The 19,400-nt window shown below is 44.4% G+C and overlaps 1 protein-coding gene across 2 annotated transcripts in view; it reads left to right on the forward strand.

The window, feature by feature from the left end:
• The window catches only part of HADH (hydroxyacyl-CoA dehydrogenase), a 47,484-nt gene that overhangs the window by 11,543 nt on the left and 16,541 nt on the right, over nucleotides 1-19,400 (forward strand). For both annotated transcript variants that reach the window (XM_024741959.1, XM_024741958.1), the window contains exons 2-3: nucleotides 11,839-11,967; nucleotides 13,179-13,336. In XM_024741959.1, coding sequence (XP_024597727.1) covers nucleotides 11,839-11,967; nucleotides 13,179-13,336 — 287 coding nt within the window. The remainder of the gene's footprint in view (nucleotides 1-11,838; nucleotides 11,968-13,178; nucleotides 13,337-19,400) is intronic.

The raw sequence follows: 19,400 nt of genomic DNA on the forward strand, positions 1-19,400 counted from the left end.
TCCCAAAGGGAAGAATCTCAGCATCTAGATTCAGGCCACCTGGAAGCCAGGCCCTCAGGCATCAGCTTTTAAAAGTAATTAGATACATACAGTCCTTGGAACCTTAGGCATTAAGCCCCTCTGGCCACCAGAGCCAGGTAATCTGGAAGTGTTCCCTAAGTGGCAGCCACAGAAATTAGGGCACCGGATGAGTGTATAAGCTCTTTTCTGGTAGCCCTTTAAGAACTTTCTCTGTTGGTTACAGTCCTGTGGGAACCACGAACATAAACCCCGCTGACCACCAGAGCCAGGCGATGTAGAGGTGTCCCCTGGCAGCAGTAGCAAAAATTGGGGTGCCAGATGGGTATGAGCTCCTTTCTGGGTGACACCAATTATTACAGTCCTACGGGGCCAGGAATGCAAACTCACCTAGCCTCCAGAGGCAGGCAATCAAGAGGCACTGCTTAGCAGCGGCCGCAAAAATTGGGGCACCAGACACGTGCAGAAGCTTCCCACCAGGAGACACTGGTGCTCTGGAGAATGGCACAGGGAGAGCGCAGAGGTGGTGCCTACCGGTCTCCATACCTGGAGAGTGTTACAGCCGGCTTCTAGATGTGTGTGTGAAATTAGATGCCTGCCCTTCAGGCTGACGCTTTAATATAGCAGGTCAGCTTCCTTTATTTTAAGTCTGGTGTGATCAGCTGCCTCTGAGCTGGGCCCTGGGGTGTGTGAACCTGAGCATGTGAGCCCTTTAAGAGTGGCTTCTCAGATTGCTAGAGTCTTGTGGGTCTTGGGACATGAACCTTGTTGGTTTTCAAAGCCAGAAGTTTTGGAGGGTCATCTCAAGTGTATGACCCAAAAGTTGGGATGCCTGATGTGGGTGCAAGCCCCTTGCTCTTCAGGGAGAAGCTCCAGGTTCCAAGGTCCCTCCCTGCATGGGGTTTATGATGAGATTGTATCCCAGCCTCTCCTACCCACCTTGTGGTTTTCTTCTCTTTTGCCTGATGTGTAGTCATCACTCAGCCCCTCTTTAGGTTTTTTAAAAGAGGAAATTGTTCCATATGTAGCTGTAGACTCAGTGTGTCTATGGGAGGACGTGAGTTCAGGATCTTCCTACTGTACTGTCATGAACTGGAACTCCAATATAGTTATTTTCACATTATGAGGGGAGGCCCTAAGCAACCCTATGAAGAGAGCCTTGGACCTTCAGGAGACCTAATCTCATCTTGGCTTTTCCCACCAGATGTATTTGTTCAGTCAACATTTCCTGAGGGCCCACCCCAGCCAGGCAGGGTCTATTCAGCCGACAGAGATAGAATGATGTTTAGTCAGAATCCAGGAGTCGGGGAGACAGCACTTAAACGGATGGTCATCACACACCATGGTGGGTGGATGGTAAGGGTATGCAGGGGTATTACAGGAACACAGATGCCATGCCTGGGATGAAGAGAATCTTGGGGTGGGGATGCTTAGCATCTGGAAGTGCTTAGTATCTGGAAGTGATACTCAGGCTTAGTTAATGAGGGGAAGTTGGGGAGGAGGCATGGGCAGTACAAAGTCCTGGAGGTGAGAGGCAGTAGTAGCAGGTGTGGGCAACTATGAGCCTTGTGGTGGTCTTAGAGTCTCAGGCGACGGTGAACAGCATGTCTGGAGAGGAGGTGGGTCCCTTTCCTGGAGGGCCTTGCATGTCATATGCAAGAACTTTTATTCTGTGGTCTTGGGAGCCACTGAAAAGTTTAATGGAGTTAGTAATGTAGACAGAAGTGCCTTTTACAGAATTATGTTTTGGATAGAACACTTTAGTGCCTGTATGTGATCTTAGGTGAATACTTTTTTTGCTTTAGTTAATGTTTCTTTCTCAGTAAAATGAAGGTGTTGTGTTGGATTAAAGGTTTTGTGTGTGTGTGGTAAAAAATACATAAAGTAAGACACCATTTTGATCATTTAAAAATGTACAGTTCAGTGGCATTTAAGTGCATGCCTGTTAAGTAATAACTCCCCATCTCCCCTCCCCCCAGCCCCCGGCAGCCATTGCTTTACTTTTGGTCTCTGAATTTGACTGTGTTCTAGATACTACCTATAGGAGGAATCCTACAGTATTTGTCCTTTTGTGACTGCCTTATTTCACCTAAAAATCTTAAAGGTTCATTTGTGTTGTAGCATGTGTCAGAATTTCTTTCCTTTTTAGGGAATAATTTTGCATTGGAATATTTTTAATGGCATCATATTCCATTGCATGTCCACACTACCTTTTGTTTTTCCATTCATCCATTGATGGACACTTGGGCTGCTTCCACCTTTTGGTTATTGTGAATAATGCTTCTATGAACATGGTCTACAACTGTGTTACGGTTGTAACTGTGTTACAGTCTTGCTTCACTTCTTTTGGGTATATACCCAGAAGTGGAATTGCTGGATAATATGGTAATTATTTTTAATTTTTTGAGGAACTGCCATACCATATTCTACAGTGGCTGTACTGTTTTACCTGTCAGCAGTGTGCAAGGGTTCCAATTTCTCCATATCCTTGCTAACACTTATTTTATGGTTTTGTTTTTGTTTTTGTTTTTTAAATAATAGCCATCCTAACAGATGTGAATAGATCAGAGGTTTTTACACTATGCTCTGATAGACTTTAGGGTTAGGAGTTCAGTGAATCTCCTTGGTGGTTCCCAAACCCCTCTTCCCTGACCCATGCTTTATGTATTGTTCTTCTGTATACATTCTTATGAGGAAGGATTTCATGGCTAAAAAGTGTGAAAGCCACCACACTGATCTTCCTGCTCTAAAAGTAGAGGATCTTGATCATCTGTAGCTAATAAAGCTGAACAGTAAATACTTTTGCCAATCTCTGACCTTGCAGTAGTTGAGAAATTAAGGTGCCTCACTTTCTCCCTTCTGTGATAGAGAAGAAACATACGTTGAAGAGAAACCTGAAGAGGAACCTATGTCACATGTCTGTGGTCATCCTTGACCTGGCTCACACACGTGTCCCTCACAGGATGGACGGACACATCCTGTCCGTCAAAGGGGCTGTGTGTGCCCACAGCCCCTTTGATAAATGGTACAGGACACATTGACATGCTGGAGGAAATTAAGCATAAATCCAGTTTTGAAATTATAGAGGTGGTCATATTACACGGCGGTTGCCCTCCAGTTCCCCTTTTGCCTGGCATCTCCACCAGTGCCAGAAAACGGTTGGACTGCTCACAAAATACCAGGCATTTTTTTCACTTGGTAATTGACTAAAGCCTCCAGTTATTAACTCTTTTTTTCTTCCTATCCTTTTCAAACTAAGAGTGTGATTTTTCATAATTCTAAAATAACTTGGTTTGTAAAATTTGTTATAAAGAGTTTCTAGTAGCAAAACCAGTCATGATTTCTTGAGAACTTATTCCTAAGATAATTTACAAATTGACACTTTTAAAAAATAGAGCTATTATTCATGCCTTCTTTTCATGAATATTGTGTCCCTTTGTGCCAGGCATTGGGGCAGTTGAAGGTAACATGTGGCTGCTGCTCTTGAATTGCTCACTGTCCAGAGGAAGGAGCACAAGTATGAACAGTTAATTGTCACAAAGGCACAGATCGCCTGCTTATCATATCTGGGGTGTCACCTGATACAGATGAAAGTTTTAGTGGTTTAAATACCTTAAGATATGGCTTTTAGACACTTAAGATATAACATTACATATAAGATATAACTTCTTAGGGTGAGGGAAAAGGAACATTAAAAAAGTACATGTTATAAAAAGGCATACGTATACATTGCACCACATATATGTATATGAAATTTATATTTACTGGAAATTTTGGCTGGATTGCAGTTAGGAGTGTGCCAGAACTACCCTATGTTGGGATTTGTGGTAACAGCTGCTTCAGACTCTGAAGAAGTGGATGATACAGCAGCTCTTTTGAAAAGGTCTCTAGGTATTATTTTGAGTCATCATCAAGAGTTGGTGTTGGTCAGCTTTTCCATGTCTAATTTATCTTTCACATCTGGAATTTCTCCTAAATACTCATTGGTTTATGACCTTTATTCTGAAATTTGTGAGATTTTTTACAACATGAAATTGTTTATGACCATTTGGTTTTGATTTCTCTGTTGTATTCACATCCTGGGTTCTGGCTACCGTTACATAACTGAGTGGCCATTGGTAGCTGGTGGCTCTCACCAGCTCCGCACTCTATTTTCTTTCTGTATTTGGAGTCCTGCAGGAAAGACCTGCTGTATCTGTAAATCGGAGGCACAAAGGAGTGACCACCTCTGCTAGAGGTTGGGAAAGCTTTCATTAAAGGAGAGAGGGCCTCTCTTGGATCATGAAGGACGAGTTGGAGTCCCCCAGGCAACAGTGAGGCAGAGGTGCTTTCTGGTGGAGGGAACCTAAGGGCAGGGTCGTGGAGCCATGAAGCAGCGTAAGGGAGAAGTGTGTGGCCGGAGGAGAGCACGGGCTCAGGTCACTGTGCTCTAGGCACCTGGTATTGAGCAGTTATTTATTGGACAACCACCGTGTGCAAGTGATGAGTGCTGGGGCACACAGGGACCAGATCAGTGTCTGCTATCAAGGGATTCAGATCCAAGAGCAGAGATCGTTAGACAAAGATCCACATGACACAGCTGACTTTGGTGTGAAGCAGCATAATAACAGCAGTAAAAGTCTAGATCTAAGGTTTCAAAACAGAGGAAAGAAGACATTCATTTGGAAAAGGGCTTCATGGAGAGGGTAGCTTTTGAAATGGGCCTTGAATAGTGGATATAATTTCTTTGGACGTAAGTAAGGGTTGAGGTTAAGAAAAAAGTGTTGTCCAGCAAATTGTGACCCTCAGGATAGTGGTAGTATTAATGAAGGTCAAGGAGAATTGGTTTTTAGGGTCAAGGTGTTGACTGTAGCTTAGGACAGAATATGCTGGTTTCATACATAGCTGGAATTATGCGAATGATTAAGATTCCAGAAAGAAAGGCTATAAAGACAGAGAAAAAGAATACTGACAGCAGAACCTTGAAGGATACCTCTGTTCAAAAGCTGAGAAGATGGAGAGAATTAATATGGCTAAAAGGAACAGATAAAAAATAGAGATAAGAAATTGGAGAGTTTCTAAAAGGATGGTTTAGCTGGCAGTGTGTAGGGCTGTGGAAAAGTAGAATATGGAGCCAAAGAACAGGCGTTGGCTTTAGCACTTAGAAGACCATTGATAAGTTATCTGTACATTCATACCACAGTAGTGATGGAGGAAGCCTCACCGCTAGCGTTTAGGAATTGCGTGGCTCAGGGAGGAAAGTGAGAGTGCAAAGTGTAGTGACGAGAGTGACATCTAACAAGCATTGTGCACCTTCTTTGTGCTTGGCATTGGTCTATACACTTTAAACGCTTTAACTTCTTTAATTTTCACAACAATCTTATGAAATGGGCACTGTTGTTTTCCTTATCACAGATCAGGAAATCATAGATAAAGAGGCTGTATAACTTGTCCAAAGTTATGCAGTAAGTGGCTAAGCCAGGGTTTCAATCTAGAAAGTCCAGTTCTAGAACTCACGCTCCACATACCACTGTGCCCCCCCAGTAATTGAAAGACTTCCGTGGTGAAGCGAAGGTCAGCTTCAGGTGGCTAAGGAAGCTTGTGGGTGTCCCCCCTGCTTTTTAAGCATTCTTATTTTTTTAATTAATTAATTTGGTTGTGTTGGGTCTTCATTGCTGCACACGGGCTTTCTCTAGTTGCATTGAGCGGGGGATGCTCTTTGTTGTGGTGCTCAGGTTTCTCATTGCAGTGGTTTCTCTTGTGGAGCTCACGCTTTAGGCACGCGGGCTTCAGTAGTTGTGGCTCGCGGGCTCTAGAGCGCAGGCTCAGTAGTTGTGGTACATGGGCTTAGTTGCTCCGCGGCATGTGGGATCTTCCCGGACCAGGGATCGAACCCGTGTCCCCTGCATTGGGCAGGAGGGTTCCTAACCACTGCGCCACCAGGGAAGTCCCTAAACATTCTTTTTAAATGAAGAGAGATCCTAGCCTGTTTGTAAAAATGGAAGGACACAGAAGAGGAAACCTGAAAATGAAAACCAAAAAGGGAACAAGTCGTGAGATCAGAAGATGTAATTTTAAAAGCAAAATAAAGTAATTTACCTTTGGAGTCTGTACCTGGATCCAGCATTAGGCCTTGGACCCTTGCAGAAGGAGGAAGGGGCCTGCCTAGAGTAAAATCATTAAGCTGTTGTGATATGCTAGGTACAGTCCCTAGTGTATAGTAACTTTTAATCCTCTCAACAGCTCTGCTGCCCATTTTTATGGGTGAGGAGACAGCCTCTGGGGGTTAAGGAATTTTTCTGTCTCACAGTTGGCAGACGGGCTCCAGAGTCTGGCCCTTGCCCAGCTCAGAGCTGTCTCAGACTGTTCCCCTCAGACCCAGCCATGCCTTTCGGGGTCAGGAACAGCCGGCACGTGAGCTTGGATACCGGCGGCCCTAGCGTCAAAGCCCCATCGCATCCAGACTTTGCTTACTGTTACAGTGCCTCCCCCAAAGGCTGTTGTGCAGACCGAACGGGGTAATTTATGAGCAGTGAAAGCTCTCTGAGAGCAGGGGATTTGTTTTGTTCCTCACCTTGTCCCAGGGCCTGGAGCAGCCGCGACCCGGTGTTGAGCCACGAGGAGGCAGTAGTAGTAAAGGGAGCGCACGTAGAGCCGCGCTTAGCACGGGACTCTAAATGGTGCTTGCCCTCCACCCCAGGGGAGTGCGGGTGTTGGCGTGGGGGAGCAAAAGTGCTCACCTCTGAGAGGCCAAAGTTCTCGTCTGTGGCCCCTGGTCATTTGGTGGAAAGCGTTTCCTAATAATCTGCATTTTTTTCATGCAAGCTATTTGACAGCTTCCCCGCTGTCCAGATTGTTTGTATACCCCAGTACAGTTACTTGGCTTCCAAGAAAAACACAGCGCTTCCTGTTCTGTTTTTTCTGGTTTTTGCCTTCAGACCCGCGTGTAGCTGAAGCCATGAATGAAGATCTGACTGCTGGCCATGCTTAAGGTTGCATCAGCTTACTGAGCCAGTCTGGGATGAGAGTCACGCAGCTTTCAGGTTGGACATGGATTGCAGGGGGCCAAGGGACAGGCTGCCTGCATCCTGACTCTATCCCAGTGGTAGCCCGTTTAGACACACAGAGTAGGAGAGGAATATCAGCCCCACTTGGAGTAGATGAATAGAATCAAAGAACATTAGACTCATCCTGTGGAAATGTTATCAGGCATCTAATACATACCAGGCAGTGGGCTAGATGTAGTTTGATCATTTACTTATTCAACAAATATACATTGAGTGCCCACCATGGACCAGGCACTGGGGTTTGCAAAGATGAATAGGACAGGAAGTTGCCCTCAAGATACTGCCAACCTTGTGTCTCTTGGGTATGTCTGCAAGAAATGATTGCAAGGAACTTTAGCATTAGGTTGGGTTACTCTCTGCCAGTGGGTAGGATGAAAATAACTGCTTTCTTTGAAATCATTTGAAGCTGTGCTGTAACGGTAATTTACTGCTATGCGGCCAAGAGCTTCACCATGAGATGGAAAATACTTCAAGAATGTAAATTTCTCTTTCACTCGTATTTTCTCTACTCAGTCTGAACCAAATCCATTTTGGGTTTTTTTTTTTTTTTTTGGCTGTGCCGCACAGCTTGCGGGATCTTAGTTTCCTGACCAGGGATTGAACCCAGGCTATGGCAGTGAAAGTGTCAAGTCCTAACCACTGGACCGCCAGGGAACTCCCCACTAACCATATCCACTTTGGGTTTAAACCAGAATGTCCTTCTCTAACTATATTTGTGGAATGACTCTACCATAAGATTTCCTTCGTATTTTCTTGAAGCTTTATGAGTTAACCAAGGTAAGAAAAGCTGAAGTAGAAATTGTTAAACGGATAACCATTTAGAGTATACAATTGTTGCTTTCTTACTACACCAGAAATACCATTTAGGCATTTTGGAGAGCCCAAAATTGTAGAAAATTCTGCAGTCAGTTGAGGTAGGGAAAAAAATTGAGCAAAGTTTCTACAAGAGCAGCCTCTTTCAGACCACTGAGGCACTGTGGGGCTGAGGGAAGTTTTGCAGAGTGAGGATGTGATCAGTGACACTGGGAAGGTCTGTCTTCTTTCTCTCTGAGGTTCGGCCCCTCCTTGCACATCCTGTATCTTCTGGTTGAGATGAGAAAGTAAACAGAAATTTTACACCCTCAGTAACTTTGACATGGGTCATTTGACACGTGCACTTTGCTCTTCTGGAACATTGCCTAGAGAGCCTTGATTTAATAGCTGGTTTTGGCTGCTGTCTACATACTGTATCATCTCTAGTGTGCTCATTTAGACGCCAGGATGAGCAAGGCAGTGACTGAATTGCCCGGTGTCTCCTTATGGCTGGGGCGGGGGACTGGGGTGGGGGAGTGTGGGTGGGCAGCTGGCGGTGTTTATCAGAGGACTTTGGATAGGAGTGGAAAGTCAGCATTTAGGCTGAAAATGCTTTTTGGCCAGGGTTTTTCCCAGTTGAATTTTAGTGTTTTTGTAAGTCTCTCTTGGTTCACTTGAATTTTTGAGGGTTGCTTCCTCTCTAGGTTTGGTTCTGCTTGCAATTTAAAAAAAGTAATCATAAGGATAGCGTTATGGCTTATCTGCCACATAACCAAAAATGCCCTGTGACTGTCACAAACACGATTATAATAACTCTGAAAGAGGCTTTCTAGAGAGATGGCATGATACCACCTCCTTCACTTATTCTGCTCCACCTCTTTAAGGTTAATACCTTGTTCCTTGGGAAGATGGTGCATTCCAGGTGTACTCTTCTTACCCAGCTTTCTGAGATCTGTTACCTGACAGAATTCTTCACCATGTGGTTTTAATTTTCTTTGACATCCCACATATGGAGCTTTGTATTGTTGAGTGTTTTTTTTTCCTTCATGTTTTCTCAGTGGGATTATAAAGTTTTAAAGAAAGACACTGCCTTTGCTGTCTTTTTTTTTTTTTTTTGGTCGCCAGTTGCAGCTTCTGGGATGTTAGTTCCCCGACCAGGGATCAAACCAGTGTCCCCTGCAGTGGAAGTGCGGAGTCCTAACCACTGAACCACTAGGGAAGTCCCTTGCTGTCTTTCTTTGTCTCTATTCCCTTCAGCTTTGGCACTGTCTTGTTCCAAATGTACTTGAATTTTCCTCCCCAACCCCTTGAGGAGCAAAAAAGCCCGAGTGATGCTGGAGGTGAAGTGCGGGAGAGTGGATTGGGACCTGGGCAAAAGGGGGAACCTGAGGAATCCTGTCTGGCCTATTGAAAGGATGACCTAGGTCAGAGGTTAAGAGGAGCAAGGTGAAAACCACTTGTGTTATTCCAGACGGACTGTCAGACAGAGGAACCAAGACAAAAAGGGAAGGTCCCCGAGCCAGCACCTCTGCTTGCCCCACCTTGCAGACGAGGTGCCTGACCAGTGGTCATCACACCTCCCTTCAGCTGTTGCCCCCCAGTGCTGCCTGCCTCATAGCAGTTCAGTTTCATCACCAACTGCATCTGGAATTTGAGATATATTTTCTTAGTTTTCTGTGTCAGGGTTCCTCACCAAATTCCCCCCGCTTCTCCAGGTTTGGTGATTTACTTACAGGACCAGCATACAGTCATCACCATGGTGGCTATAACTTATTACAGGAAAAGGATATAGAACAGAACCAGCAAAGGGAAAAGGCGTGTGGGACAAAGTCTAGAGGAAATTAGGTGCCAGCTTCTCAAGTCCTCTCCCAGTGAACTCAAACAGGACACACTTAATTCCTCTAGCAGCAAGATGTGACAGCACATGTGAAATGTTGTCTACTAGGGATGCTCACTAGAGACCCAGAGCCCAGGATTTTTATTGGGGCTGGTCACATAGGCACCCTCTTTCTGGCAAGCACCAGAATGTCAGACTCTCAGAAGGAAAGCAGTTGTGAGTGTAAACCTTATTGCACAGTTTAGATACTGCGAGCAGGAACTCTCTCCAAATGTATGTTTCAGACACCAGCCAAGAGCCTTTCTAAAGATAACAGTCTCAGAGTGTGGTCTTTCCTGCACAGTTTCTAAACTTGCTCTTGCTTTTTTAGTTTGAATTTATTGAATTGGAGGTTCAGATTTGTGTCCAATGATTTGAGGTGTTGGCAAGATGGGCCTTGGTCTGTTGTTACTTAGGGAGAAACCTGGTCTGGACTGATGTGTGTTTAGCTTTCGGGGTGTTATTTTACTTTGACCTGCTGCTGCCTGCAGCCTGCGTTTGTGCCGACAGGGCAAGTTTGCTTCTTTCCTCTGTTTTTCTGTCAAGATAACTCATTCCGTTACCCCCATTGCCCTGCTGTGGTTGTCAGACCTTCCGGTCCTGGCAGTGTTTCCTTTTCTCAGTTCCAGTCTCTGGGGCGCTGGCGGTGCTTATGCGGCCTACAGGCCCCACAGGCTCAGACTCGCAGTCCTAAGTGCAGCGTTCTCAGGGAGACGCTGTTGTTAATTAACTTCCATCTAAAACCTGTCTTACCGTTTTTAGAAGTGTTCCTTGGAAATCTTTCTTTGGGATATGAACCTTTTTTCCTTTGCGTTTTTCTCTTCTGTTTCTTTCTATTCCTCTTTGGTTTTCAACTTTGAGTTTTTAGTTGCCTGGTTTCCAGAATCACATCATGATGGTGGTTTAGAACTACTCTTTACTGTCATCTCTGGGCAGCTTTGTTTCTGCTAACCTGCCCCTCTTTTACGTACCACTGGTCCACAGACGTTCCAAAGCCAGTGGTTCTGTGGGGTCTCTCCAGACCCTGAGAGGCATCTCAGTTGTGCTGTTATCTTGCATCATTGATGTTTGTTTTAGGCCATATGTGTCCTATTACTTATGGCTTGAACTGAGTATAACACCTACCTGTAATGTGAAATAAAAAACGTATCTACCTTTTCCACAGTTTTTGCCAAAGCTGTTGGCAAACTGTGATGAAGTAGGTAGGGCTTGACTTGTCATTGATTGTGGCTCAACTAGGCTGGCTCCATGTGAACTTGGGGCAGCTTCACTAAACGTATCCTCAGGATTTAACCAAGATGGGCAAGGGGACGGGAGGGGAATTTTCCTTTTAAATTGGTTGATGACAAGACCTAGTTTCCTGGGAGTCTTGTCACTAATTAGCCCTTGGGGACATGAGTCTTTTTGCCACCATTGTTAAAGTCTTACCCATTGCTGACTTAAGGACTGCAGCGGAGATGAGCCACGGGTCAGTCTGCACAAGCTGGGCCAGCTCTAAGGAAGCAAGGTGGTTGGGGAGGGAGTAGGTGCTCTGTGAATGGGCTGTTGAACACTTGGGATAGGACTGGTGCAACTGAGGAGCTGAGTTTTTAATTTTACTTAATTTCAGTTAATTTAAATAGTCCTGTGTGGCTAGTGGCTCCTGTGTTGGACAGCGCAGCCCGGGGTAGTGGTTACAGTGTGGCCTTCAGAATCTTGATTCAGATCCCAGCTCTGCGGGCTACCTATTGTGTGACCGTGGGCACATTTCTTAACCTTGTAAGGTTGTTTGGTGAATTGTCATCGTGTTAAGGGTTTAGAGCAGTGCCTGGGAAGAAGTAAGAAGTGTGTGTTTAATTACTGTTGGCTTATTATGTTTATTCGGTATTTTGAGTAGAATGGTGTTAGAGTTCATGTAGAATATGAAACTTTACTGTTTCTTTGTTTTTGTTTTGAGCCACGCCACACGGCTTGCAGGATCTTAGTTCCCCAACCAGGGATTGAACCTGCACCCCAGTGGTGAAAGCGCCGAGTCCTAACCACTGGACCACCAGGGAATTCCCATCTACTGTTTTTGTTTTTTTTTTTAACTTTTATGTTTTCTTGCTTTTTTTTTTTTTGCTCCAGGTTGCTGCAGCAACTGGCCACACAGTAGTGTTGGTGGACCAAACAGAGGACATCCTGGCAAAATCTAGAAAGGGAATTGAGGAAAGCCTTCGGAAAGTGGCCAAGAAGAAGTTTGCAGAAAACCCCAAGGTAATTTCTTGTCGTCCATGTCCTCAAGACCAGTCCTCTGACCACTTCACATTTGTAAGGGTGTTCTCGCCTTTGCTTGCTTTTTCAATTTGTTTGAATTGAAACCTTAGGCCAGTATAATAGGCCTAACTTTAGGCCAGTATAATAACATGATCACTAAATAGTCCATGAGAAATATTGGGGTTAAATAAAATTAATTTTACCTGTTTCTTTTCGCTTGTTAAAGTGCAACCAGTAGACATTTTAAATCACCTATCGTCTTGCGTTATATTTCTGTTGAACGGCTCTGAGAGTTGTTTTAAATCACCTGTCGTCTTGCGTTATATTTCTGTTGAACGGCTCTGAGAGTTGTTTTAAATCACCTGTCGTCTTGCGTTATATTTCTGTTGAACGGCTCTGAGAGTTGTTTATTTCCTGATGACTTTGGATGCCTTTAGTTGATAGTGACCATTTTGAATCCTCGTGGGCAAATTACATTTTGAAGTAAAATGGCAGCTGATAGGGGCACTGTCTGCTTCTGCCCTAACCGAGGTCTCTTTGTGGAAACCTGGAGGCACAGATGAGGAAAAGACAGGACTGTGAGCTCTTTTAGAGCAGAGACTGTGTCTGGCGTGCTTTTGAACCACCCGTTGCCGGCACGTGATGGGCGATCATTATTTGATGAGCGAGTGCTGAGTTCAGCTTTCTTACTCCTCGCTCCTGCCCTTACTGGGCTCTTCCCTGCCTCCTACTAGAGGGATATAGTCAGCACCGCCTCTCAGACTCATGGCTGGGGCTGAGCTCAGCCTTTACCCTTTTCTGGAAGACAAATTACAGGCTTCCAAGAAGCCCGTCATGGAACAGTACATGGCTGGCTGGCTGTTCACTCGGAACAGATAGAACAGGCCAACACAGGTGCTGTGAACAAACAGTTTAGCGACTGGAGCAGAGCTGACTGAGAGCTTGAAAGATGCTGACTGACACGCGACAGTGTGCTGACCAGCGGTTGGGATTGTGCGCAGGCTGATTCTTGCCCTGGTGTCCAGGAGTATATTGACATGCTGTCTGCCCTAAGAAGAAACGCAGGGAGTTTTATTTCTCAGAATTTCAGGACACATTCAGGTTGTGTCTGGGGTATCCTCGCCCTCCTCTCAACTCTCGCCTTAGCAGCAAGTCACACACCATTTTCTAGTGAGCCCAGTGACTGTTCTCTTCTTACTCCACTGCATTAGGCTGGCGATGAGTTCATGGAGAAGACCCTGAGCAGCATATTGACCAGCATGGATGCAGCATCCGTGGTCCACAGCACAGACCTGGTGGTGGAGGCCATCGTAGAGAATCTGAGGGTGAAGAGCGAGCTCTTCAAGAGGCTGGACAAGTTTGCTGCCGAGTACGTGATCTCTGGGAGATCTTGTAGGGTCTGGGGGCTTCCTCCTGGGCGCTTGGGCTTTTCTCCTGGGAAGGAGTCTTCTGACACTAAGACTTTTTATTACCCTACAGCTGTTTCCAGAAGAGCTGACACTGTTTCCTTTGTTCTCCATCCTCCACCCCCAGTTTGCTTCCCGAGGCTTGGGCTGCCCTGATCTGATCCTTGTCCCCAAATTAGGATGGAATTTCCCATGTGAAATGGAGGGCCCATCCAGGGACAGGCCTTCATCTCTTGCAGCATCTTTGTCTTGGACCCTCCCAGGCCAGAGGATGGAGGCACTCGGACATGTCCTTAAATGTCTGCTGAGCAACCTCAGAGCAGTTTGGTGTGTCCCCTCTTTTGGGTGGAACCAACAGAATGATGTAATTGAAGGGAATGCTTCTCTGTCTACACAGTTTTCTAGGACCCTCCTGCTTTGAGCTTTCTGTGGGTTAAATCACAACACTCTTGGGAGCCTTTAAGGCGCACTGAGTTCTTACCCAGCTTCCTGGCAAAGGGTGGGAGAGGAGAGCCAGCCTCATGCAGGTCAGGCACAGGGCCGCCGGGCTCAGGGCCGTCTGTGCAGTGTCAGCAAGCTGTGCACATGTGCAGCTCTAGTTCTGCGTGTGGCTCTTGGTGATACTGACACCTGATGTATTCATTCATGCTCTTCTTGTGGTTTGCCTGGCCACGCTTCACCCTTCTTGGTTGGGACTCAAAGTCAAATAAGATTATATGACAACAGTAATTCTTAGGCAGCCACCAGTGAGCACCGGCTAAAGAGAAACACTTGCATACCAGGCTGCTGGGTTGTCAGCCCTTAGAGCTCTACGGTCTGGTGGCCGGAGAGGCCCTGTCCTGACAGAGAAGAGGCCTGTGTTTCTGTCACCTGTGTGTCACTCTGCTGACCAGCATGCTCATGTGCTTTACATAGGCATTTAGGGGCTGCAGCACCATCTACAGAAACAGAAGGCTGTCTTGGTAGGGGCGTTGGCTCCCAAGTCAGCGGGGAGCCCTCTGAGTCAGTAAAACACCCACCCCCAGAAAAGGGAGTATTGTCAAGCAGTTTGGTCTTTATTGGAACGTTGGTCATTCCCTCGTGACAGTGACGGGTCTGACTGCCCTCTTTTGTCAGCGTCGAGTAAGGGAAGGACTGTTAGGGGAAAGTCAGGTGGCCTGGGGCCTGGTGCCAGGCCCCCCCCACTTCCCTCTCTGACCTTGGACAGTCATGAACCCCTTCTGGCCCTTAGTTTTATCATCTGTAATTTGAGTTCAGGAGTTAGGGGTAAATAATTTCCAAGACCTTCCCAGTTCTAACTCTAAGACTAGTTGCCCTGTCCGTGAAATAGGGGTAGTGGTACCTATTGCACAGGGTTGTTTGGGAAACTCGTGTAACTCAGCTCACATTTCCGGAGAGCTACTGTATGTCAGGCACTATACTAGCCTCTTTCACCTAAGTTTATGTCATAAAACAGATGTGACACATGACAGGACCCGTAGTAGGCACGCCGTAGATGTGACTTTGCTTCTGGCCCCAGCCATCCTTCTCCACACTCTCGTCTTCATTTTAGATCACCGCCTTTATTGAATGTTTGCTGAATTGTTGTTGCTGTGTTTTTTTTATTGATAAAACAGCTTGATTGAGATACTTTACTGCTTAGTTTTGCAGTTAGATCCTTATAATGGGAGACGAAAATATATTCTAGTGATAAAGATCCACTTGGAAGCCCTGATAAAACAGTTGCATCCTGGAAGAGAGCACAAATTCCCTAGCTGCAGTATAAGACATGCAGATGAAAAGCTTCCTTAGGGCCCATGGCCCACCCCAGCTGAGTCCTGGCTCCCCCCTTTTGACAAAGCACGATGGGCTCTCCTCCACCACAGTCCACCACCCCCTCTAGTCTTCTTCACACCTGGGGGTGTTGCCAGTGACCATCATGCTTGTGCTGTTGATTTTCTGTTAGTGCATTTAAGACGAAAGTTTTTTGGTACGTGAATATCAGAAAGGGAAAAACAAAAGATGGTCCTAGAGAGTCAAGTGTTTCAAGGAAAATGTGAGAGTGTGCTTTTTTGTGGAAGATAATATGTGCATACATCGTGTTTGTGTTGAAGGAAGGCAGTGTGAGACACTGTTAGTAGCAGAGCCAGCCTGGCCGATTGGGAGAGGTGGCGGTGGAGGTCTGTCGGCAGGAGACATCTTTCTCCTTCTGGTAATACGTGTGCTGGGAATGTCCTGGGTTGGAGACACTCGGCACTGGGCCCTGATGTACAGTCTTCCTTCTGTATCTGTCGGGGTTGGTTCCAGGACCCCCTGGGAATACGAAAATCTGAGGATGCTCGAGTCCCTTACATAAAGTGGTGTAGTATTTGCATGTAATCTACACAATCCCCCATATACTTTAAATCATCTCTAGATTACTTATAATATCTGATACAATGTAAATGCTATGTAGACTTCCCTGGCAGTCCAGTGGTTAAGACTTTGCCTTCCAGTGCAGGGGGTGCAGGTTCGATCCCTGGTCGGGGAGCTAAGATCCCACGTGCCTCACGGACCAAAAAAAACCAAAACAAATGAACAGCAGAAGCAGTATTGTAATAAATTCAGTAAAGACTTTTTAAAAAATGGTCCACATCAATGTAAATGCTATGTAAATCACAAGCAAGTCCAAGTTTTGCTTTTTGGAATTTTTTTTTGGGAATATTTTTGATCCGGGTTGGCGGAACCTGTGGATCCTGAGGGCCGACTGTAACTTCATTGTTTGACGAAACGTGCTCTCCAGTCAGTGTGCCTTTGTTTCCCCTTTTTGCAGATGAGTTGCCCTTCAAATGTCCTATAAAAAGATGTCACACTCATCAAAGATGAGTGTGTAACCCTCACCTTTGAGATAGCCCTTTCTTTTCTTAAGGGTGGTGTGGAACCCCTGCTAGCACAGCCTTGGATTGTGGAGACCCTGCTGCTGTGCTTCAGGGCATGTCAGCCACTCCTTGTTACTGCAGAGGGTCTCCTTGCCTTCTGTGATGGGGGATGGTTTATATTATGTGACAGGATAATTTATATTATTTTCCCCAGACCAAAAAGCAAGAAACTTTGAAAACTAGAATTTTAAACCTTAAAAAAAGTATTTTTTTTTTTTTTGGAAATGACAAGCCCCTCCAGCTGGCCTTTAAGTTGGCCAACTTAGAAGTTGTTTGAGAAAGGTCAGTGTTCTTGTGCTGTAAAAGTGAAATGCTGTTTATGTCAGAGAGTGTTCTGCCTATGCTTTCCTCTAAGAGTTTTATAGTGTCCAGTCTTACATTTAGGTCTTTAATCCATTTTGAGTTTATTTTTGTGTATGGTGTTAGGGTGTATTCTAATTTCATTGTTTTGGTTTTTATTTGCAGTCATTTTTGTGTGCTTTTATTTTTTTTTTAATGGACTAGATTGAGAATCTGCTTTATTTTTTTGTGGTTTTTTTTTATACAGCAGCTTCTTATCTATTTTTTTAATAGCATCTTGCTTTATATTGATTTTCTTTATAATTTTCTTTTATTTAATTTTATTTATTTTTATACAGCAGGTTCTTATTAGTCATCCATTTTATACACATCAGTGTATACATGTCAATCCCAATCTCCCAATTCATCACACCACCACCCCCACCCCACCACCCCCACCAACTTATATGTGTTAATACACGATATTTGTTTTTCTCTTTCTGACTTACTTCACTCTGTGTGACAGTCTCTAGGTCCGTCCGCGTCTCTACAGATGACCCAGTTTCATTCCTTTTTACGGCTGAGTAATATTCCATTGTGTGTACCACATCTTCTTTATCCATTTGTCTGTCGATGGGCATTTAGGTTGCTTCCATGACTTGGCTATTGTAAATAGTGCTGCAGTGAACATTGGGGTGCATGTGTCTTTTTGAATTATGGTTTTCTCTGGGTATATATATGCCCAGTAGTGGGATTGCTGGGGTGTGGTCTAATTTCATTCTTTTACATGTAGCTGTCCAGTTTTCCCAGCACCACTTATTAAAGAGACTGTCTTTTCTCTGCTGTATATTCTTGCATCCTTTGTCATAGATTACATGACCACAGATACATGAGTTTATCTCTGGACTTTCTATCCTGTTCCATTGATCTATAAATCACAGCAAGATCTTTTTCAGTCCACCTACTAGAGTAATGAAAATTAAAACGAAAATAAACAAATGGGACCTGATGAAACTTAAAAGCTTTTACACAGCGAAGGAAACTGTAAACAAAATGAAAAGACAACCCTCAGAATGGGAAAAAATATTTGCAAATGAAGCAACCGACAAGGGATTAATCTCCAAAATATACAAGCAGCTCATTCAGCTCAATATCAAAAAAATACCAACCCAGTCAAAAAATGGGTGGAAGATCTAAGTAGACATTTCTCCAGAGAAGACATACAGATGGTTAAAAAGCGCATGAAAAGATGCTCAACATCACTAATTATTGGAGAATTGCACATCAAAACTACAATGAGGTATCACCGCACACGGGTCAGAATGACCATCGTCAAAAAAATCCACAAACAATAAATGCTCAAGAGGGTGTGGGGAAAAGGGAACCCTCCTCCATTGCTGGTGGGAATGTACACTGGTACAGCCACTATGGAGAACAGTATGGAGGTTCCTTAAAAAACTAAAAATAGAGCTACCATATGATCCAGCAATCCCACTCCTGGCCATATATCCAGAGAAAACCTTAATTCAAAAAGATACATGCACCCCAATGTTCATTGCAGCACTATTCACAATAGCCAACACATGGAAGCAACCTGAATGCCCATCAACAGAGGAATGGATAAAGAAGATGTGGTTCATATATACAATGGAATATTAGTCAGCCATAAAAAAGGATGAAATAATGCCATTTGCAACAACATGGATGGACCTAGAGATTGTCATACTGAGTGAAGTCAGAGAAAGACAAATATGATACCACTTATATGTAGAATCTAAAAAAAGGCTACAAATGAACTTATCTACAAAACAGAAATAGAGTTACAGGTGTCGAAAATACACTTATGGTTATGGGGTGGGGGAGTAAGGGGCAGGGAGGGATAAATTGGAAGATTGGGACTGACACATACACACTGCTATATATAAAATAGAAAACTAATAAGGACCTACTGTGTAGCACTGGGAACTCTACTCAGTACTCTGTAATGGCCTATATGGGAAAAGAATCTAAAAAAGAGTGGGTATACATATATGTATGACTGATTTACTTTGCTGTGCACCTGAAACTAACACAACATTGTAAATCAACTATACCCCAACAAAAATTTAAAAAAAAAAAAGTGAAGTGCTTTCCTGGGCTGAGCACACGAAGGGTCCTCCTTCAGCCTCTGGTAGCCACCACCTAGCACACCAGCTGCTTTCACCTCACTCTTCTCTCCTCTTCCCAAATTACTAGTTTCTTCTCCCTTCCCTTCTCCTTCCCACTTGCCCCTGATTTCAGGCAGATTGTAGTATTGCCTTTTGAGCAAGCAGGAACCCCCAATCTGGTCATAAGGAACCACTCCCCTTCCTGCACAGTGACTAGGCCCCTGTGGTTGTAGTTAGCATTAGGCCATTTAGTGTACGTTTATCCACGAGGTGGTGCTGTAGGAAAGCTCGTAAGTCTTGCCTGTCTCTTTAAATATTTGCCTGTCCTGCCTTTGGCACCCCACTTTACTGAGGTCTTAAAAAATTAAATTGGGTTTAAGTCAGTATGGATTTTTTAAATTAATAATTTAATATTTTATATACTCAAAAGAAGATGGTACTGCTTTTTTAAGGAGATTTTATAATAATAAGAATGCCTTGAACTACGTTTATCATGTGTATACGTGTATCCTTCCTTCCCCAAGTCTACTAGTATAACCTTAAAACTTCTTTTGGACCATGTTGGTTTTTTTCTGTTTTCCTTTGAATTCCCAGTCAATGGAAAAGTAAAGCTTTTCACTTGAGGGGAAAAGATTGTAGTTCATGTTTATGTCAGATGTTTCTTGTTAAGGATTCAGGTGTTTCTTCACAGTTTTTTGCTTATT

This window comes from Neophocaena asiaeorientalis, unplaced genomic scaffold, assembly GCF_003031525.2.
Source record: "Neophocaena asiaeorientalis asiaeorientalis breed wild unplaced genomic scaffold, Neophocaena_asiaeorientalis_V1.1 scaffold534, whole genome shotgun sequence".
NCBI classification, from domain to species: Eukaryota; Metazoa; Chordata; class Mammalia; order Artiodactyla; family Phocoenidae; genus Neophocaena; species Neophocaena asiaeorientalis.